The sequence below is a fragment of the Odontomachus brunneus genome, unplaced genomic scaffold, assembly GCF_010583005.1.
Source record: "Odontomachus brunneus isolate Ranch 3 - 2012 unplaced genomic scaffold, Obru_v1 Obru_scaffold_016, whole genome shotgun sequence".
In the NCBI taxonomy this organism is placed as follows: Eukaryota; Metazoa; Arthropoda; class Insecta; order Hymenoptera; family Formicidae; genus Odontomachus; species Odontomachus brunneus.
In genome coordinates, this window is record NW_022639466.1 from 2,297,468 (window position 1) to 2,322,507 (window position 25,040).

Here is a 25,040-nt window from a genome sequence, read left to right on the forward strand (position 1 = left end):
GGGGGGGGGGGGGGGAGAGCGAAAGACTTCGCGCACGCGGTCACGCTTCCTTCCGGTCATAAGCCGTCGAAGAAATCGCGATCGAGAACGATCTGATGGAATGAATCCAACAGCTCAACGTCGAGTAAATTCGCAGAAAAAGACGTCCTAAGGCCATTCTACAATTGTGTAAGCCCGGTCGTGAATATAAGAGTCAACCGATTAGAGTGTTTTATTCACTGATTATTTTATTCTGATTGGTTGTCGTAATCACTTGCAACCACTTACGACCACGCTTACGCAATTGCATAATGATCTTTACGGAATCTGACGGAATCGCTACGCTTCGCGAACAACTGAAATTTGAAACACACATTAACCGTGCGTGGCATTCGACTCAGGCAACAGCTCTATCCGTGATGCAAATAAAACTCCTGAATACGTCTGAAATTAGAATCATATCTAAGATTAACACATCGACTGCCAAGCAGCGAGTTATCTCACAGCTGGCACGCGGAAAGAATTCTCCGTTCCACGCGCTGAGTGCTGACCACGAATTAATTCGTACACACGGAGAGAATATTCTTCATAGTTTCTTTTTCATATAAATTCTTGTCTGTTTCTAATAGTGCGGGAAAATAGAATGTCAGTACGATCTATCATGTTAAGGAACATAGACCCCCCTGGACCTGTATTAATAGACCTTACTTCAAACTTGCCTCAGGCGACGTGTTCAGACTTGAATTTAGAATTAAATGTAAGTTCTTCAGCTGAGTCGTAATCACAGATGAAATATCATATGTATTACATGATTCAAACAAAAAAACTTACATCTAACTGTCTAATGCTCGTATTCATAGTCAGGCCTTATATTTAAAGCGTCCTTAAGTTTATCTTCAGATGCTTTATGGATCGTTTTATTGGCTACAGAGCATCTAAAGATGATCTTAAGGAGGCCTTAAATATAAGGTCTAACTATGAATACGGGCATAAGATTAAATAGTCGTTGCTTGAAATTTGTCCTACGTGAAATATTCAAATCTGTTTTTAGAGTTAGATGAAAGTCTTTTATTTAATCATATAATAATATATGTGATATTATATTTACAATTTAACTAAAAAACTACTAACTTTAAATTAAAATCTGAATATGTTATCTGAAGCAAATAATGACTATTAATACGAACTTAAGACGCACATTAAGGCGATGCTGGACATGAAAACTTTACCGACATTGACTTTTTTTTTGCAAAGTTTACGTCTTTTTGCTTGCACAGAAATACAAACGCTTTTACACAACAAAAGTGCATGCAAAAATTAATTGGAGCATTGCTCAATATATGATGAAAACGAAAAAGATATGTTTAAATTTAAATTTTGAGTTGTCAGTTAGTGCAATATTTGTTTAATACAAATATTCTGCAGGTTGTACATACCAAAACTGTGGATGCTCCAATTAAGAAAATTTCAAAGATCACTACTATACTTTCAGAATTTAGTTTCGATGCCAAAAAAGATGCGAAAAGTTTGCAGAAAAGTTTATGATTATATTCGGTTAGATTTTCCGACAACTATGATAAAGTAGAGCGAAACATTAATTCACGGATATTTTTCGAGATGGCACCGTACTTTTATCGCACTTTTCACAACGTCTGAATATTTAGAGTATATATGTATAGTTTTCTGAGAGCCCACGCAACTGTTTATCGCAACGACGATAATAACTGAACAAAGACGAAGAAATCGTAAAGAAATCGTCGTAACGGCACATTCGAGTTGCTTTCCTAATAATGCTAATGCTTGCGTAATAGCAATAATTAAATAAGAACCGAATAAAGAAGCAATAATACTCGAATATTAAATAATAGTGTTAATATCTGCTCGACAATCGTGTAATAATATCCGCGAGTGGATAATAACGAAATAATGATGATCGAATAATCGATAATAACAATACCTGGACAACGGCTCTAACAAAAACTTTAGACTGAACAAAGTCTAGGTAAACGAGCCGTCGTAACGGCCCGCTTGGATGAGACTCAGCGGCGCTTCGGTCATGTAAACACGCGACATGAGCACGTGCTCGAGCGTCACATCATAACATTATCAACCGTCGAGGCGAACGCATTGGGAGTTGCCGCGTTATTTTCTAGATTATTCCGCGTCGATTTTTCATCCCGCTTTTCGACTCCGCGACATTTAAGACGAAATTAAGACACATCAAAACGCGTACTCATCACGCGAGCAGGTGTTGCGGGCTTTAACACCGCAGGCGGGTAACTATCGCATTTCATTTACCTTTTTACGCGTTTCATTTACTTGTTAGAAAGAGAAACGTCGCGATTGAGTTCCTCAATGCTAATCAGATATCATCATTATCCATTGATTAATCGGGTATTATTACTTCTTTATTCGGTTATCATTTATTTATTTTTATTACGCATTGAGAAGGAACTCGAGCGTGCCGTTATGATAATTTCTCTTCTTCGTCTTACTGTCGTACGTTATTGTAACTATTTGATACTAAATTACTAAATTATTAATTAATACTAAATTAAATCTATTTTCTATATATATTCCATATTTATATATATATATATTTTTTATATATATTCGCAGAGATCCAATAGAGCACACGCAGTCACACAGCTCTAGGGGATGCGATGCCTGGTGGATGACGCGCCGAAGGTTCGGGCCTGTCTGAGTCGGCTCGAAGTGAGTTTTAGTGATTTGTATGCATAATAAGAAATCCGAGGAAACTGAACATTTTTTGCTTCAAAGCGAGTTCCTTAATGCCTCCATTGTTGTGTAACTAATTAATACTAAATTAAATTTGCTTTCTATTGCAGAAACGAGCACTCGACTCCAAGGGGATGCTGCGCCGGAGGATCTGGCTCGGGCCTGGCAGAGTCGGCGCAAAGGTGAGCTTTCTTGATTTACATTCGTAATTAGAAATCTAACAAAAGGAAATTTTCTTGCTTGAATTCGAGTTCTTTAATGCCTTCATTATGTAACTAATTAATACTAAATTAAATCTACTTTCTGTTGCAGAGACGAGGCAAGCGACCAGCCGACTCTAAGAGACTGCTGCGCCGGAGGATCCGGCTCAGGCCGAGCGCGGTCTGCTCGAAGGTGAGCATCACTAATTAGCATTCATAATTAGAAATCCGATAAGACTGATAATTTTGTTGCTCAAAATTGAGATAATTTGAATTGAGTCAAAGATCGCGTTAAATTGTAATTACACGCGGGGAGAATTGTTCTGAATAACATCGCTACTTGAAAAATGTTGATTTGTCCTGACTAAGAGATTTATTCGCAACGTCGAGAAAAAAGAAAGTGGAATATTTTAGTGTGAATGCATTCCGAAAAATTCTCTCAGCGTGAAAAATATCGCGCTTATTTTTTGTTTCTTAATCTTTCTAACTATTTCACTCAAATCGATGCACGAATCTAAACGGCATTTTTCTGTTCCAGAAACGAAAGCAGAACGTGGCAGCCCTAATCAGCGGTTCGGTGAGTCAAAATAAGAAACATATTGATAATAGAAAGACAAAAAAGTCTTTCGATGTAATGCACGCTTATGAATCAATGCGATTTACTTTGCTATAGTTGTAGTATGCCTATGTGCCGTCCAATAAAAAGCACTCTGCTCGAAACATTTGGAAGATTGCTTTTTTAAAGAATAATTTAGTAACGCATATTCTACATAAATTTAGCAAATAAATTTTCAAGTATTTTTCTCCCAATGTATATATATTTATTAACTGATTAACTTACATTATTGATTGATCGACGATTTTTGTCGGAGGAAATTTTGATTAATCAAACCTCAACACTATCTGGTAGATGCTTAAAGTATTGAGTATACGCTCTAACATTCAAAATTTTGTAAAATTATTCAATTTTATTGAATGCGATCTTCCAGGTATCTCGAGCAATGCGCCAACGCACAAAGAGATTGTGCCGCAGAAAATGCGTAATCATATCACCCGCGTCATAGATCTTCCGCCGGTCGTTTTCTCAATTTTCTTAATTTTCTCCCTCGTGTGAGTTTGAATCATGATTGCATTTCATAAAGTAGAATGCTTTGTTATTAAGTAAAATTTGATATCGTACGACACCTGCTCGAAGCGATCTAACGTGATCATATAAACTGCTCGCAAAATTAATTTCACGATCGTTGGAAAATTTTCAGGTTTCAATTTTTCACTTAGAGTTAAAGTTTTCTAACGTGGAACACAATAGAGACAATGCTAGCGAGCGATGATCCCTCGCGAAAAACGCGATGTACACAAGTCAGACATGCAAGCAGTTGTTTATTTACTTACGCGGCGCGCGAAGTTTCATCGAAGACAGACGTCTCACGTGGTAACATTTTTTCCGCGTGAATTTTGAATAGAATCTTTATCTCTATCGTCACAATTTTAATAGTATTTTATTTTTCATTCACGCTCGCGTTCGCGATTTGATATGTTTCACCGGAAAAATTTCACCAGATCGTATTTGCGGAAGAGTCGCGAGCGAATTTCGCAGAAATATTGCGGAGTTGTTATCCGCAAAAGCATTGCGGAATTATTTTCGCAAAAGAATTGCGGAGCTATTATCCGCAAAAATAATGCGGAGTTGTATTGCCTACTACGTGCTCCATCGAAACGTTACATTAGAGATATTCCGTGTCGTACGTGAGAATTTCGTCGATTACTTCGCGTCAGATTTCGCAAGATCGGCCTTCGAATCGCGTCGTGTGTTCCCTTCGCTCGCGGATTCCGTTTTCTTCGTAAGCGATTCGCGTCGCATGTGTATCAAAGCGATACACTATAACTCGACCGGACTGAGTTGCTGAATTCGTCGCACATACTCGTCGTTTATCCGAAAGGCCGACATTTTTTCGAGAACGCAGTTCGCAATATTTCATACTCAATTTGCAACTCGGAATGTATCCCTCAAGAGAGACAGGATTTTTTGGGAAACCTCCGTTAGATTACCGTGGTCGGTAGTGAATTACAGGCGACGTGGAATGCGAGGACCAATGCGGTGTCAGATGCAATGACAGGATGGTGGACCCTGGACATCGTGGGACGACGCGCAATGGTGAGCGCTCAATTTAGACGCTCATATAGTAGATACAAAGCGTCACTTTACGTAGATTGCATGCACGTAGACGTAAATCGCATTGGGTCCGACGGGAAGTAAAGTAAGAATTGGAATTTGCAATTCGCCGGAGTTACGTAAGAATGATCCAAAGAATTTAGCTCTGAGATTTTCGCAATAGTTCAATGAGTCAAGAATTTTCATTTCTTTAAAAGTACTGACTAGCTCAATCCTTAGAAAAATGTGCAAAAAGACGCGACTGGTAAAAAATTAAAAAAAACTGTTTCTTAATTCATTTCAAGCATCTATAAGGCTTGAATTTTTTTGTTTAGATTAAAAAGATGTGAATGGAGTATTCATTGATAAAAGCTTATAATTTTTTTAATTCATTCTTGCATAACAATGGCCAATTGAAATTTCAACTGGGCAGACTTCCTTTTCGTCGGATTATTTCTTGATGATATATTAAACTGATATATTTTAACATATCATATTTATATATTATATATATGTTATATATGCTTTCTTATGCTCTATATATGTTTTATATATATCCTATGTACGTTCTATATATACTATTTACTACTCTATATATATACTATATATACTCTATATTCTATATATACTATTTGATTAATTACTTTATAACTTGTTGTGTCGTATTATATACGACATACTATCTTCTCGGAGATATTTTCTTATGCATACGTGTTTGTTATTGACAAGAGACCTTATATTTAAGGCTTCCTTAAGTTTATCTTCAGATGCTTTATGGATCATTTTATTGGCTACAGAGCATCTAAAGATAAACTTAAAGAGGCCTTAAATATAAGGCCTGACTATCAATACGGGCATAAGACTAAATAGTCATTACTTGAAACTTGTCCTACGTGAAATACTCAAATCTGAATTTAGAGTTAGGTAAAAGTCTTTTATTTGAATCATATAATAATACATGTGATATTATATTTACAATTGCGATTCAGCTGAAAAGCTCTAAATTAAAATCTGAATATCTTACCTGAAGCAAGTTTCAAGCAACGAATATTAATACGGACCTAAGATGCATATTAAATAGTCGTCACATAGAACTTGTTTCATGTATGAGATACTCAGATTTTTATTCAGAGTGTACACTCAGTTGCATTGATGCTATACCAATCACTAGATTGATAATCACTAGAAAATTCCAACCAGCCGTATCCGTTTCTAGCTGATCGTTTTTCATAACTGTTGATTTATCTTGCAAGCGGGAATGTGTCAAAATAGAAGTGACATTTTGACAGTTTACCATGTTAATATTTTATTTTAATATTTTTTACTCATATTTATTCTCAAGCATATTTTTTCTCAAACTATTCGTTAAGCTCCTCAGAATATTAATACACATTTTACTTTACTATATTCAAAAAAAATATTTTTAGTAAAGAAAATATTTAAAAATATTTTTTATTTACTTTTAAAATTCTTACTCTCCTTCTACTGATTGCACGTTACATGAGCGGATAACCTTCTAATAAAAACACATATATAAGAAAGAGTCGAGCTGTCAAAATGTCACTTCGGTTTTGACACATTCCCGCTTACCTGTCATGAACACAATCCTGTTTACCTGTGACTTACCTGTGACTTACCTGTTACTCAAAGTTATGAAAAACGATCAGCTAGAAACGGACACGGCTGGTGGGAATTTTCTAGTGATTATCAATTTAGTGAATAGTATAGCATCAATGCAACTAAGTTTACTATTGCAATGAGTTAGAATGAAAGAAAGTATATTTGTTTTACTCCAACTTATTGCGCTAATGCAGTAGTTTTTTTCGAAAACAAATCTAATGTATGTGATAATTATGTCTCTAATCACGACTCAATTGAAACACTCTCATCTAACTCTGAATTCAATTCTAAGTATCTCACTGAAGGCAAATTTCAAGTAATAATATTATTAATACACGGTAAGAAAACATTTTGTGTTTTTGTTGAAGTCGATTCACGTGGAAACTTTTGTGTTAAATTTTTAAACATATCCGTATGTTAATTTCACTATATTATTCGGACAATCCTATGTTCGGGTCATATTCACGATCTCTAAGTGTTAAAATAACAACAATAATATCTAAACGTTACTCTACTGTGTTAATTTTCGACATATTATTTATTTCATCTGTTGGCATATTTGCCTTGTGTTGAATTAACATAAGAATTAAAGTTGATAAATTTGGACATATGAAACGTGTTAAATTTAACACATTTTTATAGTAATAAAGTTACAAAATACTAAAAAATTCTCTCCAGTGGTAGTTCTTTTGAGAGAGTTACTAAATGATAAACATGAGTAATTAACACATTAAAACACTTTAATTTTTTAGATAATTTTTTTTAATAACGTTGGGAAGGTTACATAATGTCACTCTAGTCCTCGACGTCTGAAACGTTCAATATCTAAGAAGGATTTTATTGGTATTTCATCGCGATTTTATTATGTTCGTGCGCGACGTAGAAACGGGATAGGCAAGTTGATGTAATTATCGGCGGAGCTTACGACAGATAAAAATATCGTCGAAAAATATCACGTATTATCGTATTTATAACTGCAAACTGTTACCGAAGTACTAGTCCGCGTTCATAGAACCGTGCTAGAGTCGTGCGATGACGCACGATTCACAGTCAAGTTCGCGGCGCTCGGCAGTGCGTGTTAAATAAATTTCGTGTCATTTGGCGTGATAGATTACTCTCAGCGATAAACGCCTCGATTATCGTCGACGACTGAGTACACGGAACGTTGTTGAAATCGCCATACACATGTCGCGAGCGTGCTTCTCGATGGATTTGGAGTTGATTGCTTGACGTCTTCTTCGCACGTCACCTTCGACGTGAAATATCTTGATCATTTATTTATATGCCTATTTTATATTTATCTATTTCCTGCTATTTTCTGCTGGAATTATTAACACGTTAACTGCCAAATATGTTATAATGGACGTGCGAAAAAATTCCTATTCGCCAACTGTGCGAGTTACTTCGTACAAGTTCTTTTTTTCTTGTGTGCATTTTTCTGAATAATAAATATAACATGCTGAATAATAAATTAACATAGTAATAAAAAATAACACGTCGATTTTAATATCAGGAAGAAAATTGTCCGATGTTACTGTGACATTTCACGTGTTAATTAGTGTTGATGACATTAGGTAAATAAAATTTCTCTTGACTGAAGTAATCGCCAAATCAATAATCAAACTTTATAATGCATGAAATCAAAAACAATTTAATCAATTGATAAAATTAATTATAAATTAATTACAATCATTATATAATTAATTACATAAAGATTTGTTTAATTAATTTCATCAACTGATGAAATTATTTAGGATTTTATATTAAATGATATTTGTTAATTTTTATTATTGGTTTGACGATTATTTTAATCAAAGAGAATCTTTCAATTGAAAATTTCCCTTGATTAAAATAATAGGCAAATCAAAAAAATTAATCCAAAATAATGAACCGTAATATATTTAATTATAAATAATTTAACTGATTTGTGAAATTAATTATTAATCTCTTGTTTTTATTAACTAAATTATTAACTCTGCATAATCAATCATATCCAGGTTTAGATTAATAATTAATTTTACTAATTGATAAAAATATTTGTGATTTTTTGTATAAGAATTTAAATTACTAATTAATTTTATCTCAATGGATAAAATTATTTGTGGCTTTATATATGATGATTTTTATTAATTTTGGTTATTTTTTGCTGATTATATTAATTAAAAGAGATTTTAATCACAAATTTTCCTTGTTCGAAATAATTGGCAATTTAATAATCAAAATTGTCATTAATGTAATCACGAAAAATTTAATTGTTTGACGAAATTAATCATTGGTTATATCAAAATTTGACTGATAATTAACTTCATTAGTCAGTAAAATTGTTTCTATATATAAATATTGATAATGATTTTGATCATTGACTTGCTAATTATTTTCAAATTGAAGAAAATTTTAATGCTCTTGCGTTAAGATCAAATCATACTAACGATTGGCGATAGATGATTGACAATTGAAGATTGGAACTTGGCCAATTGGAACAAAGCAAGCCAAGGCTGAAGCTTGTTGATTCGTTAAAATCTAATCTTTAATTGTTAACCGTCAATCGCCAATCGCTAGTGTGCTTTGGCCTTTACTCCATTTCCATTCCCGTTTACGTAATCAAAGAGTGCGTTTTGATAAAACATTATTATTATTATTTCACCGGACGAAAAACAACTCGTTTACGAGGAACTAGGGAGTAGTTGTCGTGAAGTCACCACGTTCTCTCAAAAACGACCGTCGATCGCACTCTGGGTGAGATTCTGCACGCATGTCCGAATCCTCGCGGAATAATTCCGCGGCCGCGGCGGGTGTCCCAAGGTCTCGCGCGGCACGCGGCGAGAATGCGACGCGCGGAGCCTCGAGCGAGGGGAAGAAACGGGATCAGAAGGTCGCCGCTGGCCGAGTGCGCGCGCGAGAGAGAGAGCTCTTGCTCGTTAAGGATCGCCACTCCGGCTCGCCCCGTCCCGCGGCGTGTCCCCATCCACCACTCTCCTCCCTGCAGGGCTTTTGCCCGCGGGTCCCGCGGGTGCGAGCGGTGCGCGTTCCTCTTCTGCGCGCGGTTGGTGGGTGTGTAGGACATAGCGGACTCCTGCAGTCAAGGACACGTTCCGCTTGCCCACACAATCTCGCGTCTCGCATTCACCACACCGCGCGTCTCTCTCGTCCCTCCTGTCCCACCCATCCCGTCGCGTCGCGTCGCGTCGCTCTGCTGCACCGGCTGCATGCGTGCGTGCGTGCGTGCGTGCGTGCGTACGTTGCCTTGCCGGCCACGTCGTTCGCACTCGTATCGCGTCGGCGTCACGTTTGCGTCCTGGTGAACGCGTATGTGCGCGAAAGCCCTTCCGAGCTCGTACTTCGGACGTCAAGCGGGTCGCTGAGGGACATTTCTCGCTCTTGAAACAAACTCTTTCGAATTTCACACAATCAAATATCATCGGAGCTCTGCAAGTGCAGGAGTAATGTATTTACGGCAAATAAGAGCTAGATACTGGACATAAAGTTTATAGTTACAATAACATAATGTAGTTACAATATATTAATATAGTTTATAATGAATTTTTTTCGTATCATCATCGTACAATCATACGCCAAACAAACAGTATGGTTAGCTCATACATAGATCTGGTTGGGCCAACCGGATTTAATAGTGAAATACAGCAAATGTTGTTGCTGCAACTACAGAGAAATACTATGTTATTGACGTTGCAGTAGTGATGATACATGGTTGCTAACATATACATTGTTATACATGGTTAACCGAACCGTATCCATAGTAAATGTCACCCCAATTGACTCGTTACAACTAACGTACAACTACATTGATATATCAAGGTAATTGACAAGTAAACCTACCCAAAAGTTACACTGCGATTTCTTTCTAATTTCGCACAAATATAAAAGTACAAAAAATATTTGGGTCATATTTTTTTTTATTTTGGCCCACTTTGAGTTTCACGGGCAGTTTATAGCTTTTTAATGTTCTCACTCTTATCAACAAGTACAACAAATGCATAAGAAATAAAATTGAATACAAGATATAGGCGTTTTTGGTTTGCTGATTATGAAGTCTAATGTGTAAAATTATTTGTATAAATAATAAAATGTTTAAACAAAACATGTAAGAAGTTGAAAACAAATTATTTATACAAATAATTTCTCGGTTTAGCCTAGATTCGAACCATTTTTGACTAATTTAGCACAGATTTAAAATATTTCGGTTGGAATCTCGGCTAAAGAAATTTAGAATGGTTCGTGTCTCAGTTATGCCAATTTTGTTAAAGTTATTTGACAATATCTTATATTAAATTGTATTTCTTATGCGTTTTTGTTGCACTTGTTGATAGAAGTGAGAACATTATAAAGCTATAAACTGCTCTGTGAAACTCAAAGTATAAGCAAAAATAAAAAAATATGACCTAAATATTTTTTGTACTTCTACATTTGTGCCAAATTAGAAAGAAATCGAAATGTACTTTTTGGATTTTTAGGTTTACTTGTGAGTCATATCAACCATGCAAATTATCATCACGAAAAGACAATTAAGATGATGCAACTATACTGCTCACAAATATATCTAATTATATACACCATATCTTTTTTCTAAATATTGTTTGCGACATACAAGCGCAGTCTGAGTCTATCAGACCCGAACGACTCTGAAGTACCATTTCTGAAAATCAATATCTTAGGACACATTTTTTTCAGAGATGTAGAAAAGTCTGTAAGATAGAGGTGCAGTAAAATCTGCAAACGGATTCGCGCGTTTCTAAAGTTACTTCGGACTCTTGAGTGGGAAATATGGAAATTCATTTACTTTGCGACAATATCGCGTAATTTGCATCTATTCCATCAATCAGTATTTAGCTGATGCAATGACGTATTTATGGTAATATATTGAATATTACTATTAACACGTTTGCTACCAACGTCACACATGTGTGACGTACCAATCTCTCACGAGATACCAGCGTCACATATGCGTGACAAGCTGTAATTTTTCTTCCTTCCCCCTCCATAAACAAAGACTATAAGAGCCGACGTAAGATGCGAATTGCGAATACCGCTCAATCTATAGATGGAATCAGAAATGGGGTTTTAAAACATTTAGTGGTCCTTGAAGGGTTCCGTTCAAAATCTCATTCCTTGCTTTTTTTCTAGATTGAGTGAGTTTCGCCATTTATACTTCGCGTCAGCTCTTACAAACTTTGTTTTTGTCTTAAAATATGTGAAAATTTTTAAAGAAAACATAAATCTGTTTACAGATTTTTTATTTCATTGCACTATTATCTTACAGATGTCATATTACATCTCTAGAAAAAGTGTCAACTTTCAAGTAAGAATAACCAAAATTAATAAAAATATTAATTTTTAACAAAGTTGTATTTTTAACATGTTGTTTGTAATTCAAAGTCTCTCGAGTCTGACAGACCTAAATGTATGTATCAAAAAATATGACCGAAAAGGCTTCCCCTTTATTTCGTTTCCAGGTAATTGTACGTCTTTGAGAGTTGATAATTTGTTCATTTTCTTCAAACTAAAACTATTTTGCATAGTTTAAAAAGAATAAACAAATATTAAAAGACATTAAAATCAGACAGACATAAAGAAAAAGATAACACAAGGTGGTCTGTGGGGAAAGTTCCTGAAGTGAGGGCGGACGTGTTAATGAACAAACAGTTGACTTATAGAATAGATTAAATGCAGCACGATGTCGAGGTGGACGCAACGCAGGACGCGTAGGGTTGGCTCTGTTTTCGCGAGAATGCGACACATGTGCCGCAAATATCCAGCCGTCCCTGCTATTATCGCAACGCGAATAGAATTACCATGCCTGCACGGCGTGCCGCAAAGTAGAGTCGCGAGCAAATATGCCGGTCGCCTTCAGGGACACGTTTACCCTCTGTCCTGTTAGCGGGCAGGAATGCCGCGGCGAGACGCTCTCGTTGCCAGGATTCTCACGACGCCGGGCCAGCAATCGCCGCCTTCTCGAGAGAAGAGAGACTCCGCGATCGCTTCTCGGGCTCCATTAAAACGAGTCGGCGGAGAGCGACAAAAGAAGTCGCGCGCTCGCTCGTCCGTTGCGCGAAATACCGTGCAATTTCGCGGTGGGTCGGAACCTCCTTTCGTCCTTAGGCGAATATTATGCCGCTCGGCGAACGTGTCTAGCGACGTTTGAGCAGCCTCCTGCGGAAACTGCGCGCGTAATCCGCAGCCGCTTATCCGTTATCGCGATATCTCAAGCCCTGCGCGTACAAGAATATTCCCTGATCGCGACATCCTCTGCTGCCCGACATCCTTCTTCCTCCGGTTACGCCGTTGATGCGTTCTCGATGATATCGCGAAAAAGAGAACCAACACGCAACTACGACGAGTCGACGAAGGAAAGTCAGTTAATGCCGAGCGGTTGGCTGGCGTCGATCAGACTCAATCGACGATTCGCGGCGATAAATCGACGTTAACTCTTTGCCGGCCGAGATGATTTTGACTTTTTCTTCCCAACTGATCCGTAGCAATTTACTTCGCGAAACAATATCGCTCAGCTTGCTTTTATGTCGCTATTTAACTGATGCACCCACACATATTTACAATAATATATTTATGTTGAATAGTATATTTTTATATATCATAGTAATATATTTATGTTGATTTTTATATTTTTATTGAGTATATATCATATTTAATGAATAAACGGTTAATTTACACACTCAGAGAAAAATATTTAAGAAACAGAAAATACTCTTATATATATATATATTCGGGATGGGTACAAATATGATGTATTTACTTATGTCAATATTTTTACATCGAGGAAAATTATTTTTCGGATAAGAAAACATACATTTTCTTGAAGCTTTATTTAAATTAGCTTGCCACGAAAGTAATTGTCTATGCTATTTCCTTAATATTCTATTAAATTCTGATTTAAGTAAATATGTTACTGATACCCACCGAATAAACACATTTTGTTATATTTCTCTCTGAGAGAGCGTAGAATTGACCAGAACAGAACGCAGCGTCGAGGGTTAATTGCTCGCGCAAAGGATTGATTGATTGCGCGGATAACCGACTCAAAGTTAACGAAACGAGACGTCGCGGGTGTGAGCACACGTGAAAAATTGCTCAGACGCTCCTCACTTCCTTCCTTTCTTTCTTCCTTCCTTTTCCTCTCTCCCTTCGTCATCGCGCACCTGTTTACGCCTGACGAAACGCTCGAGCGGCGTATTTGCATACAACGCGGCCTCAATGACTCGGGCACAAAAGCGACCGTGCGAATTTACGAGCGCCTAATCCGCGATCATGCCTGACCGTACGAGCACCTCAACCGGTGATACAACGTTGGTGATAGACATGTGCGAACTATTCGAATCGAATCAAGTGAAATTCGATTCGATTCAAATTCGAATCCCTATGATTCGAATCCGAATAATTCGAAAAGATTCAAATCGCGCACATTAGCATTAACGAAGAACTATTAAAGACATCCAGCCTTACGAGAATTAGCATGACTTGAAAAGTTTGCTATACATTAAGATTTTCTTCAAAAATATTAAAAAAGATAATGGCTTCTAGATAAACTCTTACCGACAACTGTCGGATCAATATGTGTCGTTGCGCAGTTTTCAAGTTGGAACTGTATTCCATATACGTTTACTAATTATATATTATATATCTCTTACCTTAAAATGAATTTCACATGATCGATGTTATCTCTCTCATACTGAAATCACTATTTTCATGTTGAATTTAATGATTAATTAACTTAAATTAATTTGTAGGTGAAATTTCATCGATTCGATTTGATTCGAATTCGAAATTGAAATCTGAGATTCGATTCGATGTTAAAAATCTTTGATTCGCACATCTCTAGTTAGTGATACAACATGGATCTATTTGTTGTAATTATATTCTTTCAATTGCAATCTTTTTATTTTTTCTCCTCCACTTTTCGTGCTGAAAGCATCGCTCTATTTTCTTATGGCGATGTGATGACCAATAAAGGTAGAATGTCGCGCGCAAATGAACACAGCACAACTGTTAAATACGTATCTGCTTAATTTCTTTAACCCTTTGAAGTAGAGAACCTTCGAATTCTAATAAAATATTCATGTCCAGAATAACAAGCCAAGAGATAATTCCTTTTTAGATTAATTTTTTTCAATTTTCCACTCTGAATCGTTAAGTGAATATTTTCATTCGAAGTTGAAGAGTGAATCTGATGTATTTCACTTTGTTTACAGGAATATATTTACTCTGATTGAAACATTCATATGGAGTCAGAATCCACTCTAAGCTTGAGTGAAACATTTACTCTCGTGATTTCGAGTGGCAGTATTTCTACTATCGCTTAGAATGAAAATATTGGCACTTTTCACACTCGTTTCGAGTGAAATTCCATTCCGAGAAATATAGAGAGTAAATATTCGTATTTAACCATTTCGACTCCGAATTAATTTTATCGGTAAGAACAATTTTTTCTCTATTTATTATTGTTCCTAGTAAAGATGATATCTGATTTTTTTTATAATTTTCCAATCAATTATCCATTTTGAAGAAATCAAGATATTGTTTTAGAGAAACAACTCTTGCTGCATTATTTTCAGTGCAAATTATATTCTGCATAATAATGATTTTCTACTTTTCATACATCGTAATAATGCACGAAGATATTTTATATACTCCACTTTTGTAAGTCAATGCAATTAAATTGTGATTATTTATGAAACGGCTCGCGTCGGAGAGACGACGAATGTCGACAGTTCATTAGTTTTTACTACTATAACTAAGTGATAAGATTAAAATCCCGCCTAGAATCGTGAAAGATAGAGTTACCAACAACGTTTAACGGTTTGGCGGCGAAAAATGTCGGTTAGTTCTGCATCTCAATAGATTCGAAGTAAGTCTCAGGGCAACGACGGATGCAAAACAGTTAAAGGCTGAAACAATAAGAACGTCCAAAGTCAGGTATTAGTGTTATCAGTGGCCAAGTATTGGCGCTTTTAGTGCAAATTCGTGCAGCTGTAAAGAGAGCCGACCTAATACAACGTCAGACTCGACCAGGACGCGCTGAAAGACTCATCGCTCGCGATATTCGACTTTTCGATTAAAGCTTGATCTACAATATGTTATTTGCTTCTTGTTTCTTTTTCTTTATCTCTTTCTGACTCACACCTTAAGCCTTAAACTAAAAAAAGACGGAGAACAAGAAACAGAAAGCAAAGAGCACCTTGTAGATTAGGCTTTAGAATCATCGTTGCGCCTAGAAACCCTATAATAAGAGTGTGACCATCAGAGAAATTCTGGCAAAATTCTTCGAGAGAGAAAGATATATATTTCCTACACTGAAGGAAAAATTACCTTAAAATCCACAAATATTTCTTTGATGGGTGCTATTAACATATTCATTTATATAAATCTAAATTCTCTTTATTTAAACCAAATATTGTTTACTTAAATCAGGTAAACAATGTTTGATTTAAATAAGGAGAATTTAGATTTAAGTAAATATGTAATGGCACCCATCAAAGAAATATTTGTTGATTTTAAGATAATTTTTCTCTCAGTGCAGAGGGTCTCTAGGAAATATATATCTTTCTCTCTCGAAGAATTTTGCCAGAATTCCTCTGATGGCTCTTATTATAGGGTTTCTGGTTGCGCCCATCGCGATTTGACCCACTCAAGACTAAAACAGCATTACGCGAGCGACGGCGGGAACGCAAGCGTGTACGTTTGCTCTCGTGATTTACGACGGTTCACCTCCGGAGGAGGGAGAGGACAAGACCATTAACCTGCCCGTGGAGAGCGGCACTGAAACTGCGGCGGAGCGCTTCCTAATTAATTATCGAGCGCAACTGCGAGTAGCTTGACAATTAGCATACGCGCAATACGCGCATACGTGTTGCAAGAAACTATCCGCGATGTGTTATTATGGGTATTATGCGTATGAATATCAAGCGATCACGGCGCGCATTGCTCGATGGCAACGCTCGCGACGCAGGATTCAGCAGTAATAACGCCGATAATTTGCTAATAAAAGACTATCGATAGCCGACGACGCACGCGCGTCGCCCTTGATGGACGCGCGAGATCCTGTTTCGCAACATCCTGTCGCGTGTTTGCGTCTAATACTATCAATGTTTTCTATCGTTTTTTTATCAATTTTTGCGTCCTCCTATTTATACGTCATTTTTAGTTTTATGATATTCGAGGATAACATTTTCGACCATTCTCGAGAGCAAAATTCACGAGGAGAGGATTAGGAGATGAAGCTATCGAGTGACATCAAACTCTCTTACGGATGTATTGCCCCGTATAATCCTTGCAGAATGTCATTGACAATTAGAGATACGCTAATGTTCTATTTTCTGTTCTATTTTCCGTGTAAAAACGCATGGTATATCCAACTCTAAAGTAGCTTTGTAGTTTTTTATATTGGAGGAAAATGTGTGAGGAAAAAATTCCATGTGTAATTGGAAAGGATAAATATTGTAGTCAGCGACATACATTCTACAACCACACAATTTATTCTTCACACATTTTCTAATGTAAAAAACAACAGAGATGTTTTAAAATTTAATATTAGGTGACTCATACACTGTGTGTATAACACACAGTTAAATAACAACAATTTTTACTTTATTATTTCATTTATTGTGTTTACTAATTACTTTATCTTACATTATTTCCGACATTTAAACTTTTATCTTTGAGTTACAATTACAAATTTAACCATACATCATTTAAAATATTTAATGTACTTATGTATGTAAAAATTAAAAGTTTTCTCATTATTTTTTTAACTATCATTTTCCTTACTAAAGGTTCTCAAGTTTTCTCAAATTTTATTTTTATTATATGGGCAATACATCCTTAGAGTGAATCAGCAAAAACTTATGTATGATTGAGTCCATAAAAGTTAAACAGAGAGTGTTTATTGATTTTCAATGGAAAGACTCTCACCTTACTGTCTTATATCTCATTGATTTTGTCCAGTGGAAGTAAGATTTTACTGCAGTATCTACAAAATCATCATACACCATCCTTACGTGATCTTCTTACTACAAAATTACTTATTAATTTAACCGCGTCGCTTTTATTCGACCCATGTTCCCCTTGCCTTCTTCACACGAGGCGTCGATTATTCAAGACTGAATCGCGAAAACGAGAGAATCTCGATAATTATGAAAAATTCCGTTCTTCTGAACGAAATAGCGAGAACAGACAACGAGTCGATATCACGCTGGATATTTTATCAAAGACGAGAAAATACGCGGACTCACAAGACCGATAGTGGCGCATTATCATAACATGGCGTTGTCCGGATAGGGTTTTATCGGCGTAACATCGTAGAAATAATAACTCGTCGCGGAATAAGCTGGAATAATCGCGGGCTAAGTGGAGAACGGCGTCGCGCAGGAGTATACACCGGCCACGGCGAAGGAACGGCGACCGAGAGAAGAGCAGGAGGAGGAGGAGGAGAACGACGACGATGAGGATAAGGAGGTGGAGGAGGAGGAGGATAAAGAGAAGCAGCCGGCAGAGGAATAGGACTGAAGGAGAAGAAAGAGAGGGGGCAGAGGAAGTGAAGCGAATTAGCGAAGGTATACGACCGAAAAGGAGGCCACGATCGTTCGAGTAAACAAGTGTCTTGGCTGCGCGGCTCGAGAGACCAGTTCCACCTTCCTCCTGCTCCTCCTGTCTTCCTCCTCGTCTTGTTCCCCGGGTTCTGTCGCCGTGGCCTTTAACGCGTATGCAGAGGTAATCAGTTCCAGAATTACCCACGTTACCATTCCCGATCGCTTCGCGACGACGGCGGCCACAGCAGCGGCCGTCGCAAAATTGTCAGAGAATGGATACGCGCGTCAAACGAGGTAGCCGTCAACCTGACTGAACGAGAGAGAAAGAGAGAAAGAGAGATAGAAGGTTAGAAATATATATATATATATATATATATATATATATATATATATATAGAGAGAGAGAGAGAGAGAGAGAGAGAGAGAGAGAGAGAGAGAGAGAGAGAGAGAGAGAGAGAGAGAGAGAGAGAGAGAGAGAGAGAGAGAGAGAGAGAGAGAGAGAGAGAGAGAGAGAGAGAGAGAGAGAGAGAGAGAGAGAGAGAGAGAGAGAGAGTGAGAAATATATATATATATATATATATATATATATAGAGAGAGAGAGAGAGAGAGAGAGAGAGAGAAAGAGAGAGGCGAGCTGCTACCTCCTGTTGAGAGAACTTCCCGTCAACTTGGTGCGACCCCACACATACGCACAAAATGTGCACATTAAATCCGACGCCGCGAAGTCGTCTTGCGATCTTTCCGCGACCGCGAAAACATCGACAAAGCCGCTATTGTCCTCGCGCGCGGAAAACCGTTCTTATCCGTTTCGTACGTCGCGTGAATCGCGTTTTCTTCTGTCTTCTTCCTCCACCACTATCACCACCACCTCCTCCTCCTTCTCTCTTTCTTCTTCTTCATTCTTCTCTTATTTTTTTTTTCTTTAGAGCGCCACGCTAGGCGCTCGCGCGAATCAAAAGGAGGATTCGCGTGTTCGTGCAAATTAGTCACGTTCGCTAAAAGAAGCGAGATCTTTTCGAACGGGATTTGGATTTCATAATATACAATGACTCATCGCCGTCAACGGCGTGACAACGGCGGACGCAAAAATCGCTCGTGATTCATCTAACATCTGGCGCAGATTCCCGATTGAAGCGGCTAAATCGCGACGTCGAGTGCGCGCGCTTATTTATGTAATGTTGCATCATCAAGCGACAGAGAGAGCAAAAACTGTCAGTACTGATCCTTGATATTTTTATTTACGATGTTTAAATTATTCATGAGCCTTTTTTAATGCGTTTGATCGATCTAGCTGATTCGCTTTTCGTTTACGCGCGGACATTGCGTCGAATCTGTCCGATTGCTCGCGCGAGATAGCGCATTCTCACCTGGTCGAATTATAATCGAGTCGATCCTCTCAATCCCTTGAGTGGTATGCCCGGAAAGATTTTGTGGTAAAATCTTAAATATTTTTTTAATTTACTAAAGCTGTTTTTTTTAACTCATAGTAAATACAAATGAAAATGGGATATATTCTGGTTTTTCAAAATTCTTCTCAAAAGAAAATAACAAGGAAATAAGAAATTCGGATATGCTTATTAAAAAAATCCTTTCTTCTAAGGAGGAATGGCGCAGTTATTTTAAATCACTATATTATTTTAAATCACTTTTGCTCTGCTTAATTTGTTTTTCTAACTCATAGCAAATACAAATAATAATTTGATATATTCTATTTTCCAAAATTCTTAAAAAATAGCAATAAAAGTATAAGAAATCTGGATATGTTTATAAAAAAAACCCTGCTGTATGTGTGTATGTGAAGTAAATAGCACAGTTATTTTAAATCACTATTGCTTTCGATAATTATTTTTGATACTTAAACTGTTTTTTTTAACTCATACCAAATACATATAAAAATTAGATATATTCTACTTTTCGAAATTCTTTAAAGAAAATATCAATAAGAGGACAAGAAATCTGGATATGTTTATTTAAAAAATCCGCTCTGTAAGAGAATCGCGTACAATCATTTTAAATTACAATTACTTTCGAGAATAATTTTTAATTTACTTAAAAACTATTTTTTTTATAACAAGTTCAAAAATTAGATATTATATCTTCCAAAATTCTTCCAAGGAAATAACAATAAAAAGAGAAATCTAAATATACTTACTAAAAGAAAAATACCTATCGTGGGGGGAACCGCGCAGTGATTTTAAATCACTGCTGAAGAATTTAATTCATTGTTTCTCCTGGACGGTCCTCCCGTCTTATCATGAGGTCAGAGGTCCGTAGAATTGAATCATTACGGCTAATGAAAGTCTTCATGCGCGGTAACCCCGACATGAAAAGCGGCACGAAAAGAAGTCCCGGTCGCGTGCACCAGGCCGCGGCTCTCTACGCGGCTGCATTTCGCTTCTTGATCATTCGCGTTAAACGTGATCTCTCTCTCAAGATCAAGGCTCCGCGATATTAGCATGATTGCCGCATAAGAAAACAATCTGGGTTAGCGCGGAGCGCGCGCACACAACGCCGCGCCGACATGTGTGAGCGCGCGCGTGCGTGTGTGTGTGTTTGCGATGCATGTGTGGCGCGTGCATGTGTGTGCGCTTGCACGGTAGATACGTGCCGTATTTATGTACGTTATACGCGGCCGTCCGAATGCCGATACCGCTCGAGCAAATCGAACGGCCGGTCGATCGAGTCCGACCATGTGAGTCAGTAAGACATTTGCTCCGTGTGCCACACCCGGAATGCATTGTGCATTCCGTGCAGTGTGTGACAATGTCAGACGACACATTCCTCGAGGCGCCGATTTTCTCGCGAGGTCGCTGCGCGGCGTTACTCGTCAGCTGAATTATCGGTTTCGTTTATGGGGAGATTCTTGTTTAGACGGCCGAAAAGTAAGAGGGTTTTTAGGAATTTCTTTCAGAGAAATTAATGAAGATGTCGACATAGCATGTCGACCATATTATCATCATTGTTTTAAGCACAAGGAAATTATTTTTCTATTTAAAGGAAAATTGAAATTTCATCGTCTAGATTTTTTGTGCTGGGCGCGGTGTCGCCAAATACCTGTGGACAGTGTTACAGCTAGTGTAATAATTTAAAACAAATGAGACAAGAAAATTAAATAACTGTATTAAATTTGCCAAAGAATCAACCTTTGTTATATATACAGATAGTTTGAATTTAACAAAATTACGATACAAGATTAAAGATACAAGTCATTCTTATATTCTTTTTTTTTTGTTATTTAGTGTTGCCAGGAAATTATGGAAATTTTTTAAAGAATTTACGATCATCCTCCAACAAAATTAATGCAATTCTTAATTTTTTTGTCCCATTTATCTCAGATTTTTATACGAACTATGATATTATTTCTTCATCATTTAGAGATATGTGAATTTTTTTAATAGAAAATCATTTTTTTGTACTTAAAACAATGATAAGTAGTACGCTCGAAACCCTGCATTATCGTTTAATTAATTTCTTTGAAAACAATTTGTAAACACTTATTTTTCGTCTATCTAAACCAACCCACTCCTTATCGACGGGCAATTTTTAATTAAAGATATATCTCAGAGGCGACTAATGAGGGAGATTACTTCGGATTCGATCGTTTAATTTCATTTCGTAAAAACGAATAAGTCTTTAAAGACAGTGGGATGAGAGGCTCTTATCAGAAGCGAAATCGCACAAGACACGCAAACAAACGACAATCCGCTGTTTCAATAAATTTCTGTCTTCCCTGAGAAAAAAGAAGAAAACTTGAAAGAGAGAAAATATTATAGAATCACAAAATTTCACGGCAAATTAAAATTGCAACTTCATGATTTTATAATCTACTTTTTCTCGACGAAAGCATGTTGCTCGAGGCGTTTCACGAGGATTCCCGAATATCGAAGCTTGAACATTCCTCTCCGATAATTTAGCGATCGTTCGCGACGACTGGACGTCACGACAAGTATCGGCGTTTTAAAAAGATGACACGGCCATAGGTGTCAGTTTTACAGCTCGCGCGTTAACGCGTCTACGAATACATCCCCATGGCGGAGTAAAGAGCGCTCGACTCTGCGTGAAGCCGCCGGTTATTAGCTAGTTTTATGCCTCCGCGCCTCAGACACGAGGCCGTAATGAAATACCGGCTGCGGGCTTATCAACGCGACCGTGGAGCGATTATTAGGCGTTATTAAATCGGAGTCGATCGAAGCCGGTACGACTGGCTTTCCGAGCGCGATTACGCGCGAAAACGGGAAAATCAGCGCCGGCGATATTTATTTCCCGGCTGAAAAAAAGGTTATTTCCCGTTCACGCGTGCGTCTTGATTCCTTCGCGAGACGTTTGCGCGATTCGCAATCGCGGAAGGATCTTGCGCGATACGTCCGCGAACTCGCGCGTTTGAATTCTCGAGAGATCGGGTCGCAAGATCCTAATCGCGAGTTCGTACACGCGTCCGCTCGCTCGCTCGCTCGCTCGTCGCTCGCGTGTGTGCGTAATTTCACGCGTCGCACACGCGGACGGAGAACGGTCAAGGCCACCGTGCCACGCCGACGCTCGCCGCGAGAAAGCAGTTCTTCGACGTTTTCCGATCGCCTCCTCTCGGTCTCTAGACTTGACCTTCGCGAGAGCGACCGTAGCGAGCGCTCGTCGCCGAGGAAGCGGCGCGCGAGGTGAAGGCGCGACCGTACAGCGCGGCGAATTCGCTCGCTATTAGCCGACGAGAGAGCCGTGGCTCTGCTCGCTGACCGCGCCGATGCGAATGCCGGCCGGAGGTACTCTACTGTACCCTGTCGGCGCGAAAGAGCCTGCCGGCCTGTCTCTCCCGGACAGCCGCTCCCATTAGTCAATCCCTTCGACGTCAATTAACGCTAATGGCTGTCGGTGAGACCCTCAGCCGCTAATCCCAGCTGACTTTTCGCAGTTTCGCGCCTCGACCTCGGACTCGCGCGGTACGGAGCTAGCAAGGGGGAGTGAGGTGAATCTACCCTTAATTACAGAGCGAACCGTCCGATTATTGACATCCCATCTTAGTCATTGACACTCCACACTGAGAGAAAAAGTATCGACACGGGAAAGAAATGACATGGCGCACGTAGCCAGAAATATTTTGTGAACAGCATAGTTGTATCACTCCTAGCTTTTTGTGTCATAATAATATGTATGGTTGATATGACTCAGTTATTTTGGTACCGACGTAGTTGCGCGTAATCAATATAGTTGTGACCAGAAATCGGTTGGAATGATACTTACTATGAATAAACTTTGGTTGAAGCGACCGGATATCACCACTGCTGCAACGCCAGTAACTCAGCAATCGCTCTATGATTACAGCAGCTACATAATTATTGTTGTTCCTTATTTCGCGATTGAATCCGGCTGGCCAGATGTATGTAGGGACCGATCATACTTTTTTCCGTGTAAGAAATAGTAAATACTTATTCGCCAGGTATTCTAATGATGTATTTACTTATATAAAGTATTCTTCAAGCAAAGAAATATACATTTCTTTGAAATTTTAAGAAAACCTCAACTTTCGACAGGAGCAATTGTTTATTCTAAAAGAATAAACAATTTTCCAATAAAAGAATGTAGATTTAAGTGAATATATGTTATCAGTATCTCCATTACAAATATATATTTTCTATTCTTTAGATACATTTTCTCTTAGTGTAGGCAAGAAAGCTGACTTTTCATACGACCAACATTACGGTTAAACATTTTTTGCCTCAATAATTCCAAAAGAAAACTTCGCAACTAAAACTGCAACAACCACCGTTGTTGATCGCAAGAAAAAGGCTTTTCTAAAGCGTCAATGACTAAGGGAGATCGATAATTGAGTGTGAATAATTGGATGTTTTATCCTGTGTAACCCAACCTAACGTGTTATACTGCGAACCTTCAACGATCGTCGAACCAGCCGTGCGCGGTTTGAAAACGCTGGCTCTAAAGAAAGTCCTTTCCTTGGCAGGAAATGTGGTCCTTTAATTTCGTACCCTTTTCACGCGGTTTCACGGTGGCGACGGCACGCAAATTCCGCGCCGTCGATGAGAGGAAAGAGAGAGAGAAAGAGAGAGAGAGGGAGAGGAGGCGGGTCACGCCGAATTACGGTAAATCCGGACATTTAGCGCGAACGACGGACGATGACTCGCAGCTGTTGTCGTTTTAATTACTATGGTCGCGTCGCCTTTCGTACACCGGTTGCCTGAAAGTCGTGGTATACTCGCGCGATGAAAGGCGGAATTAAAGCCGCCGAGAGGTCTCTTCCCCGGCGTGAACCACGTGAGAAAACGCGTGCGGACAAAACGGCGAAGTGAGAAAGAGAGAACGAGAAAGAAAGAGAAAGAGAGAGAGAGAGAGAGAGAGAGAGAGAGACAGGGGGGAGGAAGGGAGAGGGAGAGAGCCTTGGCTGTGTCGTGACTAAGCCGACTCTATCCTGCCTCGCGAGTTACGCGAGCGGAGCAACAGCCGATGGCAGAACTAGAATTACGTTCTAGGCAGCGATGAACTTGGCCCAAGAAACGGGAATGAAATTACTGCTATTGCGCGCTCCCGCGCTTTTTGCCGGACGACGCACTGCTCGCCGGTTGTTTTATAACGTTTCCTGTGTTACAATAGACCACTGGCCACACAACCTCGGCGACTGATTTTCTTTCCGTGGTCTTCAACTTCACGCAGCATAGTCGCGTAATATTTCGTAACATTTGCCACACTTATTCATTCATATTGTGCTGTATGATATATTTTAATGCTAGATTGTCAAAGTCTGTCATTTTTATTTACACTTTGAGCAACAATTCAGTGTAAAGAAAA

At 38.3% G+C, this 25,040-nt stretch overlaps 1 protein-coding gene across 1 annotated transcript in view; it reads left to right on the forward strand.

Annotated features, from left to right (window-relative positions):
- Positions 1-25,040, forward strand: part of LOC116841543 — a 117,926-nt gene that overhangs the window by 39,984 nt on the left and 52,902 nt on the right. The window contains exons 6-9 of the mRNA XM_032809604.1: positions 2,599-2,694; positions 2,829-2,900; positions 3,031-3,111; positions 3,457-3,495. Coding sequence (XP_032665495.1) covers positions 2,638-2,694; positions 2,829-2,900; positions 3,031-3,111; positions 3,457-3,495 — 249 coding nt within the window. The 5' untranslated portion in view covers positions 2,599-2,637. The remainder of the gene's footprint in view (positions 1-2,598; positions 2,695-2,828; positions 2,901-3,030; positions 3,112-3,456; positions 3,496-25,040) is intronic.